The sequence below is a fragment of the Solanum stenotomum genome, chromosome 1, assembly GCF_019186545.1.
Source record: "Solanum stenotomum isolate F172 chromosome 1, ASM1918654v1, whole genome shotgun sequence".
In the NCBI taxonomy this organism is placed as follows: Eukaryota; Viridiplantae; Streptophyta; class Magnoliopsida; order Solanales; family Solanaceae; genus Solanum; species Solanum stenotomum.
This window is the reverse complement of record NC_064282.1, coordinates 99,206,860-99,225,168: the sequence shown is the minus strand read 5'-3', so window position 1 is coordinate 99,225,168 and position 18,309 is coordinate 99,206,860. Positions and strand designations below refer to the sequence as shown.

The window sequence follows — 18,309 nt, the reverse complement described above, 5'->3', positions numbered from 1 at the left end:
TTTTCTGTATTTTATTAGTATTTGATGACAACCTAAATGCTTTGTTTTCAATGTAGACAAAAAAAAAAAAATTCTTCGCCAATTTTTTACAAAAGTATTTTGACTCAATAATATAACTATTTAATATTATTTTTGAAAAAAGAAAAGAAAAAGAAGAATGAAGAGTTAATGATGTTTTAGCAAATAAATATTTTTTTGATGTTTTTGCAAAGGAAGTGTACAAATAAATAAAGTGTGAAGGGTATTTTTTGTAAACATATATTTTTTAATAGAAATTATGCAAGATTTGTTATTTTTAATACATCAAATCAAACAATGTATAAGAAATAATGCAGACATTACTAATGCACCCTATTTTGCATTATTATTTGATGCATTTTTTAAGCCTATATATTAGCCATACACTATATTGTGTATTGATACGTGTATTACCGTAATTCAAAGAATTTCAACACATGCATTAGATTGATTAATGACATAACTAAACTAAAAAATAGAGGATATTTTTGTAATTTATAGAAATTATGCAACACTTGTTATTTCTAATACATTAAACCAAATCGTGTATAAGAAATAATATCAATATAACTAATACGAGTTTTATTTAATGCAAGCATATTAATTACTGTACAAGATGAAGAAAACAAAACATCTGTGATGATCAATACTGACATTTCCGTCCACCGTAGCATCCATTGTCCTCTACCTGACAAAAACACCACTCATTTTTCCCAGATCCAATACATTCATCCATCTGCTCACAATCTTCAAATCTTCATCATTCCCCAGAAAATAAATTCATCATCAATCAATTCACTACCTATAATTGTAGTAGTAATTACTTCAACACCATCACCGAAAGTTAATAATACTGCTCCAGGCCCCACCGAATCTCTATCGCACGTGATTCCTACGTGCTACCGACTCCTCCGTTTTCACCAATCCATATATCCATTTCTCCGTCTGAAGAAAGAGATCACATTCACACTACCCGGCCGCCGCAGTCGTTTTCCGGTGCCGGTGAAGTTATCCGTTGTGTTAGATCTGGTGAGAGATGGAGTCGATACTGGCTAGAGCATTGGAGTATACATTGAAGTATTGGTTAAAGTCATTTACCCGAGATCAGTTCAAATTGCAGGGACGTACGGCGCAACTTTCCAATTTAGGTCCATTTTTTCTTCTTATTGCTTTTCGAGTTTCGAGATTCCCTTAGTATATTTTGAATCGTCAATTAGTTTCTAAATATGTAAAATTCTCTGGAAATTCGAGCTGGCCTCATTTATTAGGACAGAGATAGTAAGTTATTTGAAGCTTGTTACTTAATTATATTGGTGATTGATTTGTCGTAGATATAAATGGAGATGCTTTACATGCGAGCACGGGATTACCACCGGCATTGAATGTTACAACGGCGAAAGTTGGGAAATTGGAGATCATTGTTAGTGGTTTTCTCTCTTTATTGATGTTTGGATTGCTGGATTCATTATCTTATGAATGAAAATACAAAAAAAATAAAATGATCTTTATTAGCTCAGTTGGTTTGTTGGCAATCTGAACTTTCATCTTTTTGGTGAGGGTTTGATTTTCCGCTTTGTAATCCCTCTGCCCCCATTTTTTTAAAAACATTGAAGTCTAATTGTCTATTGTTATAACTGTCCTTTTTTTGTTTAACTTTGGTTTTTCAACTCAAGCTTCCGTCAGTAAGCAATGTGCAAACAGAGCCAATAGTTGTGCAAATTGATAGACTTGATTTAGTTCTGGAAGAAAGAGATGATCTTGATACACCTAAGAGCTCTAGCAGGTATTATAGAGGCTCAACGTGATTGATTACCTTTTTGGATAGTAGCTCACGCGTTTGGCCATAGATTTTGAAGTTAAAACTTGAAAAATTGATTTTTTGAAGTTGTGTTTGGACATGCATTTTATTTGGAAAATATTTGAAGCTTTTTGAATGGAAGTTCAAATTTCTGCAAAACAGAGATTTGAAGATGAAATTTTCAAAAGTTGATCCAAAATCTATGGCCAAATACTAGCTTGAGCTTGGTTTGATTATTGTTTGTCTCACTTGGTATCGTACTGCTTTCCATCAGTCCGGTGTCATCTGGTAGCTCCTCGAAGGGAAGTGGATATGGATTTGCTGACAAGGTTAGCAACATAATAGTATCAGCTCACTGGGTTTTGATGTTATGTAAAGTGTTTGAGTTAATTCCTTGCGGGGCAATGGGAATTGTGTGTGCATAATTTGTTTAGATTTGATGATTTCATACACAATTTTGAATGTGATAATATAAAGTTGATTACAAACTAGCAAGTTGCAATTATGATATCCATCATCACACGGGTATTTCAAGAGAAGGATGAAATACTTAAAAATGCTTAAAATTTTAAGATTGCTGATGTAAAGCATAATTCAATGGATTCATTCGACCCTTAGTATTGTTTAATCAGCTTAAACTTTTTAAAGGTCTGCAGATGGTCATATCTTTCCGAATAAGTGGGTAATTAAAGCACCAAGTTATTGATTTAAGCTCTTGGTCATGGTGTTGTAATTATTATTTTGCTTCTTCATATTATCCATCACCAAACTGAAAAGGGAAGGCGGTACATAGGGCTCTTCTACTGTTGAAATCATATGATATCCAACATCAACATGCATCAATTTAGTAATTGCAATATGCCTCTTTTCTTTTAAGAAATCAATGTAACTGTGTTTCTTTGTTTTCCATTTTTTCTTTGGCAGAAAACTCTAAGCAGAACTGAGTTGTAATAGATATTTTGTTACATGAAAGTAACTCTACTTTGGTCAAGTGCCCTGACTATTCTATGCTAACTGATTTCTCTGTGTACTACATTCATCACTACTCTTCTTATTTTGCTTTGTCTTTGTGCTTAAATTCTCAAGTTCTGGAAAGATCATATACTTGTAAAGAGATTAGGTTTGGGTGACCTTTCAGGATGAGTGATCATGTATATTGGTCTTTTATTGTCAGATTGCAGATGGCATGACATTACAAGTCCATACAGTTAATCTTCTACTTGAAACTCACGGAGGTGCTCGACGCCGAGGAGGAGCAAGCTGGTAAGTGTTCAATACCTTCATTCCTGATTCTTTATATCCTATTTTTCCTGTTTCTTTTGCTTACGAGAACCAATTCTGCACTCTCCACCTGTTTCAAAATTGGACTGGATATCCTTACCCGTCAATGCTTTCTGATTCTCTATTCTATTATCAGATCCTCAAGAAAGAAACAAGTACATAATTGAATAGAACAAGATGGACCATGGTGATGGTAGTGGGACTAATGTTGATCAGTTCCGTCTAAACTCTAGCCCATCACAATTCACTTGCGCTTTAAACCCAATTTGAAACCATTCTTCCTCAACTGCAGAATTTAAACTTTAAGAACATAACTAGAAATTTAGTACACTCAGTGAGCCTGGTTATATTTCTGCAGATTCTTTTAATGAATGACTGAGAACTATTGAGCTGCTGACATTCAAAGTAAAATTAAAGATTTAAGGCAGAACAAAATTTTACAAATAGTAATAGGAGCAATAGGCGAAGAAGCTTAATGAAGAGACCACTTCTGATGCTAGGAGTGAAAGCATGTTAATAATATGGATTTGGATTTAGGCCTGGACACCACGGTCATAAAATTAAAAAAAATAAATATGGATTTGGATTTAGAGTGGCTTCACAGAAAAGAAAAACATATGGGTTTGAAGTCACTTTGAACTTGGAAAAGAACAAGGTAGTGACTCCTAGGGTTGAGATTTTATAGAATTATAGCTTGATATAACAACAAAAAATGTTCCAGAAGCCGATAGCAGTAAAACTCAAAGCAAAGCATAAATAAATCACTGGACATGGTTTAGATATTGGCATATTGCTCCATATAAAACAAAAAGTTGTTCTTTTTTCTATTTATGTCCAGATCAAAATCGCGTATTATCCTAGTTTGATCTTTTTGATACTCAATTCTATGTCCAAAAGAAAAGAGAAGAAAGAAAAGCATGTAGATGCTTAGAAGACTGTCAAATATGTCAGATAAGTAGTTCTTGAACATCATAGATTGGTTGGTTGGGTCATCTAAACCTGAGAAATGGCAATGTAACAATTCACGATTTACCATTATTATTTGCATGTTGCCTTTCTACACCAATATATCACTGCACTCTATTTTGAGAGCATTTAGACATTGAGTGCAAAATGGTACGTCGAAAGGCTCCAAACTTATAAATCACATTCTATTGTTTATGCTCAGATTCCCTTGCATCTTTTGGCAGGCTCTTAGCAAAAACTTGTGAGCATTTTTATTTACCTGTTAGGTTTGGTTTCAAACAGTCATGTGATTTTAGTTTTCTATGTTAGATAATGTTCTCTCTTTCTTGTTTGATTATTTCACCAGGGCATCACCTATGGCATCAATCACTATACGCAATCTTCTTCTCTATACTACAAATGAGAACTGGGAGGTAAGTTGCATTTATTTTAGATGAGATGACTTGTGTAGTTGTTGCTTAAGAATGACTCAAACAATATGCTATTGCAGGTTGTAAATCTAAAGGAAGCTAGGGATTTCTCTAGTGGCAAGGAGTTCATATATGTGTTCAAAGTAATTACATTTCTTTTTCTACTATTTAGAAAATTTTCCCAATTTATTTACATGAATGATATTTTATTCATCTCGAGGTAATATCTACAAGATTGTTCTGAGTACCTTATTCTTTTATGCAGTGTCCTAAATCCTTAATTACTCATGTTTGCATCGTTGTGTCGTGTTGCATCATCTACTTTTCTTTTAATAACAGAAACTTGAGTGGGAACATCTATCTATTGACCTGTTACCTCATCCCGATATGTTCGCGGATGCAAATTTTGGAAGCTCTCAAGGGGGGAATAACAAGAGAGATGAAGATGGAGCAAAGCGAGTATTTTTTGGCGGGGAGAGATTCATTGAAGGAATATCTGGAGAAGCTCATGTAATTCAAATTGGGCACTCAATTTTCTTTCTATGAATTTTGGATATGAACATAGGTTATGATTTGAGGCATACAGACCATTGATATTAATGTATTTCTTGCCTTCACATTGCTATCAGATAACGATTCAGAGGACTGAACTAAATAGTCCACTAGGACTTGAAGTTCAATTGCACATCACAGAAACTGTTTGTCCAGCTCTTAGTGAACCAGGCATGTAGAAAAAATTGTGCATTTTGTGGATCTTTTCGTGTCTTGTTCTTTACAATTTGCTTATTACTATTTTGATTCTGCAGGATTACGAGCGCTTCTTCGCTTCATGACAGGATTGTATGTCTGTATAAACAGAGGAGATGTCAAGCCTAACCAGCAAGTATGAATGACTCCATTGTCATTGACTTACTAAAATGGAGCCTAAATGTTGATATAATCTTATTGTACTTCACCTTTCTGATTTTTACAATGGATTGTTAACTGTGACAGCATACAGAAGCAGCCGGGCGGTCTTTGGTCTCCGTTGTTGTGGATCACATTTTTCTACGTTTGAAGGACACAGGTTAGGTTGGCCACCTCTAATAAATGTATTATTTTCCCTTTGTAGGGGACAGGCGGTGAGAGGATTCATAACTACCAAAAGCTAACTATATATCTATCTGAACTAAACCTATTAAACCAAAAAAAAAGAGATGAAATTTAACACTTGGAGTTTTTTTTTTTCCAAAGGTAATAGTATATTCATCTCTGTGCTGGTAGCACGTTAACAAAAATGATCAATAAGTTCAAACTGTCCTTCTCTACTTACAAGGACACTAAAAAGTGTAGTATTGGTTCTGTTTCAATCTCAGGAGACAAAATATATTCCAGCTTTATCTTTTGTAAAGAATTATATTTCTAAACAACTTTGTTATATTTACTTCTTTTTATCTTTAATGTTTGCTTTTGTTCAACTTCAAGTAAACTTTAGTCTTCATGAAACCTTATAACAAAAAGTACTCCCCCTCTAATAGCTTAAGCTTTTAGATTTGGTAACTTGACTGAGCAGGCAAAAGTCTTGACTTCGAGCGTCATATCACCCTGTGCTTGGCTCAAGAAATGAATCAAGCCCACATGTAAGGATGCTACTGCAAAATAAATGTGTCCTCACTCTAATAGTTATTTGTATACATTTTACACAAAAGATAAGGAAGCAACGAGAAAGAGATTCTAGTACATTTTACATCCCTTGCACTCTTTTGTAAGACATTCCATTTCTTTCATTTGTGTTGGAGAAAAATGCACAAAAAGTGTTTTTATATTGCCTTTCTTCTCTTAAAATCCAAACTTGCGAGTTCCTTTGTGATAGTCCTAGGTAACACTTGTGCTATGTTGAACATTGAGAATGTAGATTTGAAAAAGATGTTGACAAAACTACGATGCACGTGAAGATGACCGTTTTCCCCTTTGAACTCCTCACACAAGGAGACAAAATTACCATCATCTGCCTCCTAGTTACCCTTCAGATAGTTTCAAATTAAGGTGATTTTACATCATTGATTTGTGTATAAATTCTTCAATATCCTCCACTCCCAGTCCTCAGTGGCCTTCTACAGAAACAATATCCCAAGTGATTCTGTAACTATCTGTTCCTAAATAGTTTCCCATCATTGCCTAACTATAATTATGCCGCTCCAAACACTAATGGGAAGTGTGAACCTGTACCATTTGACTGCGCTCAAAGCCCCAGACAAATATCTGGAATTTTCTACTTTTTGCCTTTAACAGCACTGAACTTCATTTTATGGAAGATCAGATTGTTGCATCTCATGGAGGAGTCCACTTTAAGATTTGTTGGGTCACTTTGCTGGTTTCCTTTTTTTTTTTTTTTGCTTGAAGACAGCTGAAGCAAACAATGCTTCGATGTAGTTCAATGCATGAACTGTCTGCTACCCCTTGAGCAATCTATAACATCCAAAGTGATCTGGATATATTATGTTTTTATTGAGGATCTATGAGTGGATGTTTTGCTTGCCTTCTCTGCAAAGTTTTTGATTTAAATGGAGGATACTGTAATCCATACTGTAAGGTTTCTTACATCACATTAGTTTCTTTCAAAAGTTTCACTAATAGTGTCGGTTTTCTTTGCAGAATTTCAGCTTGAACTTTTGATGCAGTCTTTATTCTTTTCTCGGGTACAATTTCTTATTAATCCAAAAAGGCTTCTATTTTCTCTTCTTATGTTGATTCATGAACTGAGATGCAGCGCATTATATGCTGGTGGAACCAGCGGTTATTTTGTTTGTTTTTCATTAGGGCCTTTATATTGGATTTTCCCTTCTGCAGGGAAGTATTGCAGGTGGAGAAAGTGCCAAATGCTTGACTCGTCTTATGATAGGAGGAGCCTTTTTAAGGCAAGTTTCTGTGATTATGTTATCATTAGCACAAAGTCGCATACTACATAAACTGCAAAGAATGCATTGACTGCAAATTGAGATTATTTGAGCAAAAATATTTTTATTATTTATCACTAGTTGCAACCAAATAACCATGTTTGCTTAGAATTTTCTGCATTCTATATATCTGGCTCTGGTAACTCTGTTATGTAAGCTTAACTTCAGTTTATGAGTCTCAGAGATATCATCACAAAATCTTTACCTTCACAGTCATGCAAGAGATGAACTAATTCTGTTGTCACTGTAACTATAGCTTGAATTTTGCAAGTTTTCAAATATGAACCGTTTTAACCTGTGAAACAGTGAATGACTGTCTCAGAGCTCAGTTCACTAAACTATTTCATTATTATGTTTTGTATCTCATAGAGGGCTGACTCAATCTGCAGTAGTTTCTGCAGCGTACTGCTCATATCAATTGTTCTCTGACAAACTGCTTGTGAGTATATGTTCTTGTACTTGGAGCATTTGTGTCATCAAATACTTTTGGGTTTGATCCTCATTAAAAGGAGTAAATGGAGTTTCCCTTTGTTCTACTTCTAAACTATATCTATTTGCTGGAGTTCATGCAGTTAGCTTTAACAATTATTACTTTGCCCTTCTGGCAAGAGGAATATGGAGCCAAAGATCTCAAAAACAACTTATGTCGGCAAAAGTAAACTCTAATTTAGTCTCATAGGGTCCATTACTTGATAGCAATCTGATTAAGTTGATACAAAGTCCTCCCTGAAAAACTCTTTTGCTGAATTTGAGAGTTGAGTTTCTATTGCACGTTCTAAGTGCACCTAATGATTTAAATGCAGGGATACATTTTCACGCCCTCCGTGCACCTTGGTGCAGCCATCTGAGTTGACAGATTCTGATGATGTTTTGAACATTCCAGACTTTGGTACTAACATCAATTTTGGGGGACATTTGTTCTGTCGATAGATTGCTTAATTTAGAATTTATTGTTGAAATTGAATGTATTTCTCATTTTTCTTAATTCAGGTAAAGATTTTTGTCCTCCCATTTATCCTCTAGGGGACCAGCAGGGGAACTTCAGAGCTGGGGTCCCCCTGATCTCTCTTCATTCTCTTCAGCTCAAGCCTTCGCCATCTCCACCAATTTTTGCTTCTACCACAGTTATCAATTGTCAGCCCCTTATGGTATTCATGTACTACTAGATACAACCTCATATTGTCTTTTTCTTTTGGCTATCTGATGATGAACTATGCTGCTCTTCTTGTTTGTTTGCCAGATTCATCTTCAGGAAGAATCATGTTTGAGGATATGTTCCTTTTTAGCTGATGGGATTGTAGTTAATCCTGGCGGTGTAGTTTTATCAGATTTCTCGATAAACTCCCTCACATTCAATCTTAAGGGGTTAGATATCATTGTCCCGTTAGACACGGGAACAGGAAATCATACTGTTCCAGGTGGAGATGATGTTTGTCATAGTTTGTTTGGTGGGGCAAGCCTTCATATAGAAGATTTCATCCTTTCTGAGTCACCTACTCTTAAGCTGGGGCTACTAAACCTCGATAAGGATCCGGCATGCTTCAGTCTGTGGGAAGATCAACCAATTGATGGTAGCCAGAAGAAATGGACTGCTGGTGCTTCAGTCATTAGTCTCTCTCTACAAACATGTAACGATTCAACTGGACACCAAAATTCTCTTGCATTACCTTCAAATTCATGGAGATGTGTTGAGCTGAAAGGTGCCTGCCTTGAAGTAGCAATGGCTACTGCAGATGGAGGCCCTTTAACAAATGTCCCACCTCCGGGAGGAATTGTTAGAGTGGGAGTTGCCTGTCAGCAGTATTTGTCCAACACTTCAGTTGAGCAATTATTTTTTGTCCTAGATCTTTACACATATTTTGGGAGAGTAAGCGAAAAGATAGCGGTTGCTGGGAGGTTCAATTCGCAGGAGGAAGTAAGTCATAAATCTTTAGGTCGATCATTAAGCAAAAAGGTTCCCGGTGATGCTGCTGTATGTTTATCAGTAAATGATCTGCACCTAAGATTTTTGGAATCTTCTGCTGCTGACATTTCAGGAATGCCGTTGGTTCAATTTATAGGCAAAGGGCTGTCCATCAAAGTTACTCATAGAACCTTGGGGGGTGCTATAGCCATTTCGTCGAGTTTCCTTTGGGAAGGTGTTGAAGTTGATTGTGCAGACACTCTGAGTAGCTTGCCACGTGAGGACAGCTTGGCATGGACTTCAAACCAAAATGGCCAATTTGTGGAGAATGGACGTCAACTTAGATCTGTCTTTTGGGTGCAAAACAGGAAGATCTATCAATCAAATGGCAATTTTGTTTCAGTTCCCTTCTTGGACGTAAAAATGGTACAGGTGATCCCTTATAAAACACAGGACATGGAGTGTCACAGTCTAAATGTTTCAGCTTGTATTGCTGGCGTCCGCCTTGGGGGAGGAATGAATTACACAGAAGCCTTACTTCATAAGTTTGGAATTCTTGGGCCAGATGGTGGTCCTGGGGAAGGGCTTACTAAAGGATTGAAGCATCTGTCTGCTGGGCCTTTGTCTAAACTTTTGAAAGCAACACCTCTTACCCTTGATGAACATCAAGATGGTTAGACTCTTCAACTTATGATGATGCTATATACTTCTGCCATCCTTTTTTGGTTGTGCACTTTTTCTTTGGCACTTTCGCTAAGAGAATAGTTGAATATATGGGCCGTTTAATAGTTGTGAGTAAATATAGTGGAGCCACAGTATGCCTTTTTCGCTGAAAAGAATAATTAGACGATAAAATGATGTAAAAAAAAGGATAGATGGTCTGCAAAGCTGTCTTATTTTGAACGTGTTAAAACTTACCCTTTAAGGAAAGTGGGCTGCATTTTGTAACAACTTAAAAGGGAAATTAGGCACAGGCATTTCGAGATGGAGAGAGTATTCATTTTCTTTGCCATCTATTTTTTTTTGGATTTGCACCGGGTGTCCGAGTCTCTTTGCCATCTATGATTTCAGTGATTAACTTTGCTTGTGATCTTGATCAATGGTCTTCTCATTTCTTTCTGGTTTTCCTTCTTTTTAGATGGAAAGGACACTGGTAGATTACAGTTGGAAATACCTGATGACGTGGACATATCCATAGAATTCAAAGATTGGTTATTTGCTCTGGAAGGTGCACAAGAAGAAGCAGAAAGGTGGTGGTTCTGTGATCATGAAGATTCTGTCAGAGAAGAGCGGTGTTGGCACACAACTTTCCAGAACATTTGTGTCAAAGCAAGCAGTTCTAAGCATGTAACAAATGACAGCGGAAAATCTCCTGGCAAAAAAAGATACCCCCTCGAGTTGATTACTGTAAGCACTTTATTCTTACTGTGCAATATATTTGCCTTGGTGGAAACGATAAACTTGACTCATGTTAGAAAATACTTTATATCTTGCATATGGGTTTTTTCCTACTGTAGCTTTAAAACAATGTCTAGACAAGAAACATGGCAATGATTGTTTTGTAGTTTTCCACCTATCTTTATAGCTTAAAACAGATAACTATGCACTAACCTTAGTCTTTATGCAAATAACTAATTGCTTTTGTTCTCTTGTTTTAATACTGGCCTGAGATGTGTTTAAATGGAGCAACATGGTCAGTATTCATATAGTCGATCCCAACTTGATTGGGATTGAGGCGTAGTAGTTATTGTCATTTTTGGTCACTTACTTGTAACCGTTTTTCTCTTCATGAAGATTTTTAAAACAAGTAACCTAACTAGGAGCTGCTGCAGGTTGGTATGGAAGGTCTGCAGATCCTAAAACCACGTTCTCCACATAGTATCAGGCAAGATGGTCCTGAAGGACCTCTTAAAGAGACTGCTGAGAGATTTGGTGGTATGAACATCGAAGTAGACATAGTGAATTGCGAAGACGATATTGATGATGGATTGGGGAAGTGGATTGTCGAAAATTTGAAATTTTCTGTCAAACAGCCGGTACAAAGATTTTGCAAGTTTGTCCTTTGATTTCCATCTCCCTGCTTTGTGTAATAAAGAAGTTTGTGTATTTGGCAGATTGAGGCAGTAGTGACTAAGGCTGAGCTCAAGTATCTTGCTTTCTTGTGCAAGTCTGAGGTTGACTCCATGGGTCGGATCGCCGCTGGAATTCTACGGGTACTTAAGTTAGAAAGTAAAATTGGTGCAGGAGCAATCAGTCAACTAAGTAACTTAGGTAATTTTGGCATCTTATTTGGAACTTCATTTTCACAATATATTTCTTCGTTTTGTAGTCTCGAGATTCTATACATAAACAAGCTTACTGAATCAGTAGCACTTCTAATTTCTAAAATAGAAGTTTCTGCCCTAAGGTAGCTGAGCTCGGCTCCAAAATATTCCCTTCAACAAAGAGCAATGCCATATTTGTAGGATATTACACATTGAACATTTAGTATATGGTGCCATCTCTTGGCTTTTTCCACTCTTGACCATTATATTGTGCTAATGCATTGTTTGCTGGTTGATGATTTAGTGATTTGTACTCATGAATACTTGCAGGAAGTGAAAGCTTTGATAGAATATTTACTCCTGAAAAACTCAGCAGAGATAATAGCAGCAGTAGTATGGGACTAAGTCCATCGTCAAATGTCACTGGTGGAAGCCGAAACCCATATCTTGAGTCAACAGTAGCTTCTCTTGAGGACATGATCAAGGAATCACAGACCAAATGTTCTGCTTTAAGTGTTGAACTAGCTAATTCGACATCTTCTCTCGATGACGTTAAAGAGCTGAGTCAGAAACTGGAGAACATGCAGAAATTATTGATGCAATTGCGGACTCAAGTTTAATTTGTTTGTCCTCCCCCGAAAGTCATTTTTGGTAGTATGTTATGTTGCTATAGTTAAAGAATCATACAGGCTTTCCATTCTTTTTGTACATATGTACTACCCAAAATATGTTGAGCATGTAGCACAGCGAGAAAATGTAGTAGAAGAAGAAACCTCAGTTGCATAGCAAATTTTGTATCGATGTATGGTCGAATTTCATCACCCAATTATGTTAGGGTTTCTTGATATTGAATTGTATTTGCCGTCATTTTGGAAGATCATTATGTTGGCCAAATTGAACATCATTGATTTTTAGCACAACCTCTGCGTTTCTTGATCCTTGTATGGAGTATTTTGCTGTTCTGCTTTCAGTATATGGAAAATCATTATGTTGGCCAAATTGATCATCATTTTTGGCACAACCACTGCCTTTATGAGATACAATTAGTCACATTTAGAGGGTGTTTGGCTATGGTTATAAACTAGCAAACTGGTTTATAAGGCACTTTTTAAAATTATGTACATATTTGGTAAACATCAAAGTATTAATAAGCTAAGTACGTACAAGCCAAAATCATCAATAGTTTTTCTAATTCTCAAAATAACTTTTGCAAAAGAATATTCCCAAATACAGAGTGATTGTTTTTTCTCCTTACTTTTACAAGGTATTTTAGTCAATCGAAATAATACGAAGAATAAAATAAAAGGGGAGTCATAATAATAATACTCAAAGAAAACTAGACAAGTTTGACATCCTATTAACCTTCCCATCTTCCCTGATCATCGACCTCCATATGTCCAGCACTAATAGTACAAGTTTAATTCACTGGCACATCGAGATGGTCTCACGAGAAAGAGGTCAGAGATAAAGTTAAGCAGAATTTACAGGTGTGCTTGCATGTTTAGATATACTTTGGATCCTTCATAATAGTACATTCAAACTCAAGAAGTTGTTGCTACCACATCCCAGCGCCATATAGTCCCATCTTCACAGCAGCTAAGTATAGTGCTGAAGAATAAAGACAATCGGTTAATGCAAAGATTGCAAAAACATACACAAGAAGCAGTTAAAAAAGTGATTTTAGATCTTAACCTTCCATCAAAAGACATGGCAGTCTGTCTAATTGGTTGTTTAGATTGAACATGAGACAGCCTGCAAAAGTTAAGCACAAACACTTCAAATCCAAAACATTAATGAGGAGGATCAGAAACTAGGGAGAGGGGATGGATAGAGATTAACTTTGCAATCAAAGTTGGCGGGCTTGTTTGTACTTCCCAGACAAAGATCTTGCCTTCTCTATTTCCTGTTAGACATAAGGTCAACGGGTGAATTCCAGTACAAGCTTGAGTCGAAACATACTATGAGTAACCTAACATGCATGCAACGAATGGACCTAAAAACTTTCCGTTTATATTTTACTTGGGATATTATTAGATAATCTCGACAGCCTCTGGGTTACAAATGATTTCATGCCACACTCAGCAACACCAGATTTTGGGGGGGGCGGGGGGGTGTACACAAGCAGTAGCATTTGATTCCAAATTTGAGCATTATCCAGTGAACAGTCCACTAACAGAAAAACTGTTGAGAAAACTCAGTAAGCACATACAAGATTTTGATTTAACACTTAGAATTACCTATAGCTGCTGTTTTGTAGTGATAATCAAATGAAAGCTTGATGAACCATATATCACACTCCGGCACAGGATACTTTTGGAGGACGTCACCGGTGCCCTAAACATAGAGCAATATACATTAGGAAATTTTCCAATTTTAGAAAATAATTATCAAAAAAATGGTTCAAACATGACCAAACTAACCTCTCCAGCAGATTGTTCTTTCATCTTTGGTTCCCATAATAGAATTTCATTGTCAACACTCTTGAGTATTTCCAACAAAATTTATGGATCAGTACAAGTAAAATATAAGAAGACCATGTAAAAGACAAGAAGATATCCTCAATCCATTATTAACATGTCATTTTCAACTTGAGGTAGACAACTCATGGTTAAGAAAGAAAGCTATTCTTTGCTTTTCCAGAGGTTCCCAGATTTGCTCTGATTTCCCCTCGATGAAATCAGTAGAGTGAATATCTCCCGGTAAGGAAGATAAAGCCAACCAATAATTTATACAACAGAACAGTTCTTTTCTACTAAGCTCATATAGAAGAACAGTCAGAAAAGAAAGAACTCAGGTAGAAAGCAGGCCAATGTGAATACCTTGGACAAGATAAAATCACCAAGCCATCTGTTACAGTCAACGTAGTTGTTATGGACAGAAGCTATTAACAACTGAAAGGATAAAAAGAAGGTTACAACAAGAAACCAATCAAACTTTCAGAAGAAAGAAGGCAGGGAAGGAGAGAATTAACAAGAGTTACTCACTGGAAACTGTACATATTTAGTGGGAAACTTGGAAGGAAGATCCATCCAAGTAAACGATTTCTCCACATATGTCCAGAATTCTGTAGCACAAGCAGTTCATCAGAAAAGAAATATCAGCTCATATTGATGTTACTTTTTTTATATATACTGTTAGCATTACTCAAATTGATGCTACTTCATTTTATTTTTCAAACTTGTGTAACAACAGAGCACCAATGGAACAGATGACACAATACATAATCTGACTCATAGCCAATGCTACATCCTTTCCAGGGACAACAGTAAGTTTAACTGCTGATAGGTGTGACTATAACTAGGGAAGTAAAGTAGTTTAGATAAAAAGCATTGTGAACACCAGAATACATAAATGTCTAGGATAGCTGCATGCTGCCTAATATTCCTTCTAGGCAGTTGGTACATTGATAACTACGGTTGGATCTTTGAAAATATTGACATCATTTTTACACTTGTAACCGAAGACAAAGATATCCTTGTAGAAATATGTGCTAATAAATTAATGTATTCCACAATGAAGATTGTGTGCAAGTCATTAGTTCAACACGTCCAGGTAGTCGTGTGAGATTCAGGATATATAGGTGACAAAATCACCAAATCCAGAAAAGTACAGGTATAGCACAACATCATCATCCTAAAGGTTCTGGAAAAGCCTTGTGAATACACCCAATAACAAGTTGCTCCTCTAAAGATCACCCTCCGTTTTTCTCCTTTTCAAAGTTTTAGTCTGTGATGATACGTAGTTGTATATCATATGTCATTTTTCAATAATATATGTGAAACTGAAAAGGGTTACAGGTTTTACCTTTCATTGACCAGATCTTAACAGTGTTATCCATTCCACAGCTAGCAATCCGATATATATCAGTAGGATGGAAGTCCTACAAACATCACAAACCAGCTGATATGCTTAAATACTGGTTCCCAGTATTAGTAACAGATGTGAAAGACATTACTTTGCCACAAACTCCATCCTTGGAGTGGAACTGCAATTAACAGAGAAACTTACCACACTAAGTACTTCATTCCGATGACCTCCAGCACCAGCAAATACCAAAATGCATATTCCAGTATGAACATTCCACAAGCGAACAGATTCATCCTGTAACACTCGTGATAATTAAAATATGCCATGTGAAATAGTTGCAAAATTGATTGATACTCCACATACATCTTGCAACTGTGCAAATGTTTTTTTTCCAATAAAGAGGATCAAATATAATTTTCCTTGCGGGGGAAGGAAATAGAGGAATACATAAGGTACATACTTTGCTGGCAGATAATACAAGAGATGGTTTCAAGGGTTGAGTCCTAATTTCATTTACTGAGTCTCCGTGCCCCACAAAGCTCTGTTCAATCATAAGCAAGTAGATTAAAATAGATTAATAGACATATGATATTAAGTTAACATGTAACTAGCTTCAACTTTTAAGAGAAACTTTCTCTTTCAAGTTTGTATTGTTAATACAACTTAACATGGAACGAATCATGAAGGAATACTTAACTTGTTAATATCATGATGAATAAGATGGATTGAATCATGGAAAAAGGAAATACTTTAGTTTTCAGATAAAGATTAATTAGATGGCTGTTAAAAACTCATGCAGATATTCATTTTTTATAACTAAAAGAGCAACTACTTTTGTTTGATCATGTAAAATGTGAATCAAAGATTTCAGGTCAAGACCTTGTGTATCTTCTCTTTCCCAGCATCAATAACACGAATAACTCCATTTATTCCACCAGCCACTAAGAATGGACTCCCATCAATATTGCAGGCCCAACTTACAGTGTAAAAGGATTCATCTTTCTGATTTACACAGAACATGGAAAAACCAAAAGTTTTTTAAGTATATGAGATAACATATGTACGGAACAGATGGAACAACTGTGTGCTTGCAACTTCTTACATCTTCATCAATATAAGACTGCAGCACAGCAATAACACCACCTTCGAGACACTGATATACAGTCACCTGACAAACAACCAGAAAATAAAGACACTAGTCAGGATATCGACAATTGGCATACCATAAAAACATATCCTAACTTCCTGAGGCTAGCACTATTCTTCTGTAGTTATCTTCTTTCAGGTCGGTTTTCTGAAACAACTCTCAGATGACATATCTAGACCAATAAAAGACACATCATTTACAAGAGCATGCACTTTTCCAAATTCTAAATTTATTTTTACATCATCCATAACTCTCAACTTAGATAAGAAATACAACAAGATATATAATAGCATAACTCCACACTGCTTAAGAGATTATACAAGATTACAATCCATACCCAATTCCGAGAATCATAACCTTTGACATGAACAATTTATAATAGTAAGGTAAACCATTAGGTAATTATTATCAATCTGTTAAATATGTGGCACTCCGCAAGTGTGGAGAAACATACAGAAACTGTCGATCATTACACCATATAACATAAGTTTGTACAAAGCTGGCTCACCCATCCTATGTCCTAACTACATAAAGACATTTTAGTTTGTGATGCATCAATGAATCTACCAAGATAAGCATAAGAGCAATTGTAGGAAACAAAAAGGGTACTTGAACCATCAATCAACATTAAAGCAACTTGCAAGTCCAATTTTACATTTCATCTGAAACAAGCAGCAGCTCAGCTAATATTGACCCCGAGGCATCTAAAAAAATAAGACGGACCAAGATGAAAAAAAAAAAGATTGATACTTCCTACCTAAATTGTACAAATTTTGAACTTCCATACTAATACATGAACCCAATAATCACAACAACAACAAGAACAACCCTTCAACCTCAAAAACCTGGGTCGTTTATACCCGTACCCATTAACCCGTTTCATTTCAGAACTCAAGACAAATGAATGAAAAAATTGAACTTCCATACCAATACAGGAAGCCAATAATCACAAGAACAACAACAACAACAAAAAAAAAAGAGCAACCGTCAGCCTCAAACAATTGGGACAGTTACACCCATACCCGTCAACCCGTTTCATTCTAGAACTCAAGACAAATCCTAAAAGAATGAAAATTTCGAACTTTCATACTAATACATGAAGCCAACAACCACAATAACAACAACAACAACAGCAACCCATCAACCTCATACAATTGGGTCGTTCATACCCGTACCCGTTTACCCGTTTCATTGCAGAGCTCAAATTAGTAAAAGAAAAGTGTTATATTCCACAAATTCGAGTCAGCGCAACAAACTAAATACAATTTTGACGAACCCCAAATGAAAAAACTCACTCGATTTCCGCCCACAGTAGCAAAGACATTGAAGTAGCGCGAATCAATGAAGTTGAAGACGACGCCATATAATGGGCGTTTGCCTTCTTGGAGTCTGTTCGTCACTCTATACTCCTTTTTTCTTGACGGCGTTAATGATCCAACAACAGGTTCACATCCTAGAGGTACTCTCGCCGCCATTGCTATCACTCTGCCAGAGCTTAGAGAGGAACGAAAAACTCTACATATTTACAGTGTCCCTAAAATATTTGTTAAAAAAAAAAGGTACGTGACATTTTTCTTTTTTTGGAATACTAAAGTAGACGTTTGGACATATGATTTCATATTCTGAGATGAAATTAACGTTTGTGACCTGATCCAAATTCTACAGAAAGCATGATTTGAGAATTTTAAATCATGATTTGGATTTTTTAAATATAAAATTGACTCATGATTTTATATTTTGCTAAAAAATCCACTTTATTTTATATGTAAAAAAAAATTA

At 35.9% G+C, this 18,309-nt stretch overlaps 2 protein-coding genes across 3 annotated transcripts; one reads left to right on the top strand and one right to left on the bottom strand.

The window, feature by feature from the left end:
• Window positions 1-699: 699 nt before the first annotated feature.
• LOC125863755 (uncharacterized) lies at window positions 700-12,396 on the top strand. Of its 2 annotated transcripts, XM_049543768.1 has the most exons (20): window positions 700-1,166; window positions 1,350-1,438; window positions 1,692-1,801; window positions 2,091-2,145; window positions 2,991-3,079; window positions 4,410-4,476; window positions 4,554-4,616; window positions 4,813-4,983; window positions 5,103-5,196; window positions 5,280-5,356; window positions 5,467-5,539; window positions 7,108-7,151; window positions 7,303-7,370; window positions 8,213-8,298; window positions 8,400-8,557; window positions 8,650-9,985; window positions 10,451-10,719; window positions 11,145-11,348; window positions 11,427-11,583; window positions 11,907-12,396. In XM_049543768.1, exons 1-20 carry the CDS (start codon window positions 1,055-1,057, stop codon window positions 12,194-12,196), a joined length of 3,612 nt encoding a protein of 1,203 aa, XP_049399725.1. In that variant the 5' UTR covers window positions 700-1,054; the 3' UTR covers window positions 12,197-12,396. The 2 variants fall into 2 exon arrangements, with proteins under 2 accessions (XP_049399725.1, XP_049399728.1); XM_049543771.1 differs by lacking the exons at window positions 700-1,166; window positions 1,350-1,438; window positions 1,692-1,801; window positions 2,091-2,145 and adding an exon at window positions 4,266-4,304 and having other exon boundaries at window positions 3,000-3,079.
• Window positions 12,397-12,837: 441 nt separating this feature from the next.
• On the bottom strand, window positions 12,838-18,088 carry LOC125846877 (polycomb group protein FERTILIZATION-INDEPENDENT ENDOSPERM). Its single transcript, XM_049526558.1, has 13 exons — window positions 17,826-18,088; window positions 16,486-16,551; window positions 16,263-16,385; window positions 15,844-15,924; window positions 15,585-15,677; window positions 15,381-15,456; window positions 14,561-14,640; window positions 14,396-14,467; window positions 13,997-14,056; window positions 13,814-13,910; window positions 13,416-13,479; window positions 13,269-13,328; window positions 12,838-13,184 (listed from the first exon to the last, which is right to left on the bottom strand). The coding sequence occupies exons 1-13, from the start codon at window positions 18,003-18,005 to the stop codon at window positions 13,118-13,120; spliced, it is 1,119 nt and encodes a 372-aa protein (XP_049382515.1). The 5' UTR covers window positions 18,006-18,088; the 3' UTR covers window positions 12,838-13,117.
• Window positions 18,089-18,309: the final 221 nt, after the last annotated feature.